This window comes from Gossypium hirsutum, chromosome A07 (genome assembly GCF_007990345.1).
Source record: "Gossypium hirsutum isolate 1008001.06 chromosome A07, Gossypium_hirsutum_v2.1, whole genome shotgun sequence".
Taxonomy (NCBI): domain Eukaryota; kingdom Viridiplantae; phylum Streptophyta; class Magnoliopsida; order Malvales; family Malvaceae; genus Gossypium; species Gossypium hirsutum.
In genome coordinates, this window is record NC_053430.1 from 1,082,675 (window position 1) to 1,088,955 (window position 6,281).

The 6,281-nt window shown below is 30.6% G+C and overlaps 1 protein-coding gene across 1 annotated transcript; it reads left to right on the top strand.

The window, feature by feature from the left end:
- Positions 1–1,691: 1,691 nt before the first annotated feature.
- On the top strand, positions 1,692–3,553 carry LOC107940159 (protein IQ-DOMAIN 31). The gene is made up of 3 exons (XM_041117073.1): positions 1,692–2,325; positions 2,466–2,624; positions 2,716–3,553. Exons 1-3 carry the CDS (start codon positions 1,918–1,920, stop codon positions 3,391–3,393), a joined length of 1,245 nt encoding a protein of 414 aa, XP_040973007.1. The 5' UTR covers positions 1,692–1,917; the 3' UTR covers positions 3,394–3,553.
- The last annotated feature ends 2,728 nt before the right edge of the window (positions 3,554–6,281 follow it).

Here is a 6,281-nt window from a genome sequence, read left to right on the forward strand (position 1 = left end):
CTCGCTAAAATAATTTTTTGGCTTCAACCCTGTAAAGGAATAAAGATAAATAAAAAATGGAAAAAGTCCACTTTTATAGATACACAACATACTTTTATCACTATAAATAGTGGTTTTCTATACCCCTAACCATATAAATTACTCTCGTTATAGCAATTTTTCATGCTCTTAACGATGTGAACTTCCATAAGAAGCCACCTTTACATTTTATGTTGTTACAAAAATAAAAACAAATGCAAAGATTTGTTACCCTTTAATCATGAGATCAAGACTCAATCCTTGTTTATAAGAATAAGATATATCTAATAATCAGCCGTTTTATTTTTACGAGAAATTCCTACCATCAACTATGGATGCCATGATATTGAAAAAAAAAATTGCAAATAGGTAAAGAAGAAAGCGTAAGCACATAGGTTTCACGAGATTGTCAGAAGCTGAGGTCCCTAAAGGCATCTTTGTGTTTATATGTCTGTTTTTCACACTGCTAAGACACCGTTTTATTTTGTTTTATTTTCTTGCCAAACCCAAACTAACCTCAAACATTGGTTTCCCATTGGAGCTCTTAATTCTTCTTTTTTACAATCAATATATTAAAAATGAACTCTTTTTGGAGTATTAATCACATTATAATTACATTATAATTATTAATAATTTATGTTTTCCTTTTAAGACCCTCTGAATCTTTCAGAGGCATGTTTTTGTCATGTAATGCAGTTTCTCCCAATGTGATGGCAGTATTTTATAATTTTTATTCCCTTTTCTCTGGTTTTGAATTTCAAATACTACTAATATGAACACAATGACTTTTGTATCATCAAAAATTAAAAAAAGAAGGGTCTTATTATGAATGTTAACCCCTCTAGTTTAATTTGTCTTGAATAGATCTTGTAATATATAATAAAAATCAAGAAGTTAGGCAAATTGGGTAGCATTAAACATTGTAATTAAATTGTTGAATTGAATATCAAAAATTTATATGCAACAGATTAGTACAATTAGAAGTTCAATTTCTTATATTTTATTAATAACTACACTAATTTCTCAGTTTTCCTAAATTGTGACATATTAAAGTAGAGAAGTTAACTTCTTAATTTTTGTATTGTAGAGTGATGAACTTCAAAATTAAACCAAAATATTTCTTTGCTCTCTTTTAAAAAAACTAGGAAATTATTTTTTTGGTAAAAGTATTATTGAGGCCCTTGTACTAGAAATCAGATTGTATTTTACTCCCTCTACTACAAAAATAAGCAAATTAGTCTATGTGAATTAGATTAAAGAGCAAATTGATATTTTTTGTTAAAATTTTATCAATTTGTACTGTTAAAAACAGATCAATTAACAGTAGAATTAGAAATAATTTTAACAAAATAACTAATTTATCATTTGATCTAACGTATAAAGATTAATTTATCTAATTTTTAAATTAAGTGAGAAAACTACTTGAGGATAGAAGAGGATGATAAGATTATAACTTAGTTCCCTTTATTTTAGTTTATAAAAAACCAATCATCTTAATTTACGGAAAATTGAGAAGTTAATTTATTTGTTAATTTGGACGTCGATAATTATTATTAACATAAAAATTAATTTGAGCAATTTATATAAAAAATATTTAATTAACTTCTCGATTTTCAAGGAATGGTTTGAAATTATTTTATTTTTCTTATTTCCCAAATTTTCTTCTTCACAAATAATTGACCTTTCTTCTAAATCATTACTTATAAAGTATAGTAATGTTATTCTTCAACAACTTGCCATCACCCTTTTTAACAACATGGAAAAGCACCTAAAATTGTGAGCTGAGGCTGTTTTCAGTTCACCATTTCTACTTCCCAAAGCTATCGTATAAAAATGGGCCACTTTTAGATTTCACTTTTAAAAGAACCCCCTTTCTTTCACTTGTTTTTCATTTAAGTAATGGGAAAAGCTACAAGGTGGCTAAAGAGCTTATTTGGGATAAAGAACAACAAAGAATGCCCAAGTTCCGGTGACCGGAAAGATAAGAAACGGTGTAGCATTGGCCATTCAGGGCGGGAATCAAGTGGCGGATTATGTCACAACCCTACAACGATACCACCAAATATATCACCGGCAGAGGTGGTGTGGCTGAGATCATTCTACAATGAAACGGAGAAAGAGCAGAATAAGCACGCAATTGCGGTGGCAGCTGCCACGGCTGCTGCTGCAGATGCCGCTGTCGCCGCCGCTCAGGCAGCTGTGGCGGTGGTGAGGCTTACGAGTCATGGAAGAGGTACCATGGTCGGCGGTGGTGGACACGAAAAGTGGGCTGCCATTAAGATTCAATCCGTTTTCAGAGGCTATCTGGTAATTTAAATCGATTTTGGATAGTTACATATGGCGGAGCAAACGTTGTTTTCTTGACTACTCGACCTAAAAAGGGTGGGTGTCGATTTTTTTGTTTTGTTTTTGAAACATGGAGTTTTTATTTTCGAATTTCAAAACAGGCTAAAAAAGCATTACGAGCTTTGAAAGGATTAGTGAAAATTCAAGCACTTGTTAGAGGATATTTAGTGAGAAAACAAGCTTCAGCTACACTTCATGGCATGCAAGCATTGATAAGAGCACAAGCTACAATCAGGTCCCAAAAAGCACGAAAATCTATGGTAAAAAATTGCAATAATTCAACTTTTTTTTGTGCTTTTTTTAATTTAGACCTTTTTTTTTCTTGTTTTTTAATTAGAATCTATATTGTAGGAGCAATTTGATGATACAAGGAGTGAACGCACTGTTTCTTTTCATAGTAGAAGATTATCGGCTTCTCTTGATACACTTAACATTGAAGAAAGTCCCAAAATTGTGGAGATTGATACGGGTAGACCTAAATCGAGATCCCGAAGAACCAACACATCAGTATCAGATTTCGGTGACGACCCATCATTTCAAATCCTGTCTTCTTCGGTTCCAGCTCGAGTTCCGGCTCGTTTATCTGTTCCGGATAGTCACACTGATTGGGGACTAACCGGAGATGAATGTAGGTTCTCAACAGCACAAAGTACACCTCGGTTCATCAATTGTTGTGTGTCTAATGCACCGGTCACACCAGCCAAGAGTGTATGTGCTGATAACTTTTTTAGGCACTATGGGATTGGGAACTTGAATTTCCCTAATTACATGGCTAACACACAATCATTCAAGGCTAAATTGAGGTCACATAGTGCCCCGAAACAAAGGCCGGAACCGGGACCAAAAAAGCGGCTTTCGTTGGTTGAAACGACGGAGTCTAGAAGTAGTTTGAGTGGTGCTAGGATGCAAAGATCATGTTCACAAGCTCAAGAAGCTATTAGTTTCAAGAATGTAGTGATGGGGAAACTTGATAGATCCTTAGAATTTGGTAGAGATAGTGAAATGACCTGTTTGCAAAGAAAACGGTGATGTTGAGTAAGAAAAAAGGACTGCCTCTGCCATGGTAGTGAACAAAGATCGGTGATGAAACAAGGTAAATTGAAAAATTTCCCATATGAATTCAAATCTCAGTGTTATCTCAAGGAATTCGCCTTATTGTCAATGAAATTAAATTCCATTTGTAGAATTATATTACCGCAATCTCTTTCAAATTATTGGGTTCCATTTGGTTGCAAAAAAATCCTTTTCTTTGTAATTGTTTTCACTGAAAATATGAAAAAAAAAGTATTATGGAGTAATTGTACTAAGAGTCCTCTTTACTAAAAAATAGAAAAATTAGTCTTTATATATTAGATTAAAGAGCAAAATAGTTCTTTTATTAAAAATTTCATCCATTTCTATTTCTACAGTTAAAAATGAATGAAATTTTTAACAGAATAACCAGTTTACTCTTTAATTTAATATACAAGGACTAATTAACCTATTTTTTAAGTAGAAAAGACAAAATACAATCTAACTCTTAATACAAGGGATTCTATAATAATTTTGCCCTAAAAATATTTTATAAAACAAAATAAGAATAACTTGGGGAAGAATTTTGAATTATTCCCACATATGTTTATTTTATTGGTTAAATTACAGTTTTAGTCCTTACACTGCATTGAAGATTTAAATTTTATATCATAATTTCATCGTCTTATAGTTATTAATAATATTATGTCTTAGTCCAAATTACTAAAATTTCCGATGGTAGACTGATGTAAATTTTTTTAGAAAAAAATTCCAAATCATGAGGCGAAGCATAACCCTTTTTTAAAATGAAAAAAATCATTGAAAATATATTTTTTTGATAACCATAATTTCACCTTTTAAATAAGGAATTTCGGATTTTTATACATGTCGGAGTAATGAAATTTTTTTAATGGTGTTACGGATTTTTATACATGACAGATTAAATATAATGCATAAGTTCACAAAATTGAATATAATATAAGGACTAAAACCATAATTTGACCTACTTTTGTTCTCCACCATCATTGTCCGATTGATTTGAGGGAAATGGAATTAAAGATTCATATGGATGTTGAAAAATCATGCCATTTTGATGGTGGATTTTTTTCTCCTTTTCTTTCTCATATATGAAGTAGGATTTTTATTTTTTATGAAAATAGAGATAACAAATAATTTAATGAAATATACTGAATTTTGTTGAAGGGACGAAGTCAAAATTTTATTTTTTAAGGGAATAAAATTAAATTTTAAAAAGACTAAAAGTACAATAGGATCTTGTTATTTTAAGATTTTAAAGAAATAAAATTTAAAAAAATCATTTTTAGACGTCAAAATGTATTTTTATCATTAAACTTAATTTTTAAAGAAATTAAGGGACTAAAATGATAATTTACCATTTTGGAGGAGGAGCCCTACCTGCCCTTTGGTGTCATCCCTATCGGGTACCGACTTCACTAAGGTGCCGTAAAATATCATCTATTTCATTAAATAATTTACCCATCTATATTTTAATTTCATGTATATGAATAATATAATATTGGGTGTGATAAATAAAAATCTAAAATGATAGCAATTCCAGTACAATATTCCCTTCTTTATTATTTGAATTTGGAATTGTGTGTAAAAGTCTGCAACTCATTGATCTTAGCTCTTTGTTTATATATGATGTATGATAGCTTTCATGGCGCCAATGCCTCCTTTTTAGTACCTTCAATTATGACCCACCATCTCTTACATCTTTTGTTTCTTTCTTTCCTCTTTATTTTCAAGCTCTTTTTTTCAATTATTGCTTCTCACCATCCCATTCCAACTATCAACTAATGTAATTTAGTAAGTAACTAAAGCTAAATGAGGAAATAACATGCACCAATTTCTCATTATCTTACTCTACTTCATAAACAGTTTAATGTTTTTAATTAAAATCTCGAGTTCTAGTCTTATGAGTGCATAAAATACACATTCAAAGAGCTTTGTCTATCGTTTAAGCGTTTTATCCAATTCGAATTTAGATTTAGTTAGGACCTAATGCAATTATGAGATATCGGTGTGTCTTGCATAAGGGCGAATTCAGAATATTTTTTTAGAGGAGGTCGGAATTTTTGAAGGAACTAAACAAAATTTGTTTCCTTTTTAGAGAGGTTAAAGTGCAATGTTAGTATATATTATTTTATAATTTCTTTATTTATAAGAGGATTGAATTCAAAATTTTTCATTTTTTGAAGGACCAAAATTTAATTTTACTATATATTAATCTATAGTTTCTTTATTTATGAAAGAACTGAATTGAATTTTTTTTTCTTTTTTGGAGGGCCAATGCCCCTGCCTATCCCTAGATCTGCCTCTGGTCTTGCACCAAAAAGAATAGACTTCCCTTTCCCTTTTGTCTTTCTTTTTGTCGTCAGAGTTTAATAATCACCTTGTTTATTTACTGTTTTTTTCTTTTTAAGTTACAACTTACAACTAGATCAATGAACAATTATTATCAGAATTAATAATTACATGCACCAATTTCTTGTTATTTTAGTGTCTTTGATTACTTAATTTTTCCGTTAATGTTTATTGGATCGAATGATAAGAAGCTTAATGTCTTCAAGGGTGGAGCCTGGAGTTTTGTAATGGGAGGCTGAAATAAAATTTTAAAAGATTGGAGTCAAAGGATAAAAATTTGTTTTGAAAAAAGGTTAAATTGAATACTTTGTAATTGAGAGGGATTAAAATTGCTAGTACTCCATTTAATATAGAGATTCATGACACCTGCCAGCCTCTACATCCCTAGATGTCTTTTAAGTAAGATATTGAGTTTAAATCTTACAAGTGAACAAAATAGAGACTAAAAGCACTTTATCCTCACGTACAATTTTTATCCGACTCAATTCTAAATTTAATTAAAACCTAAGGTAGTTATG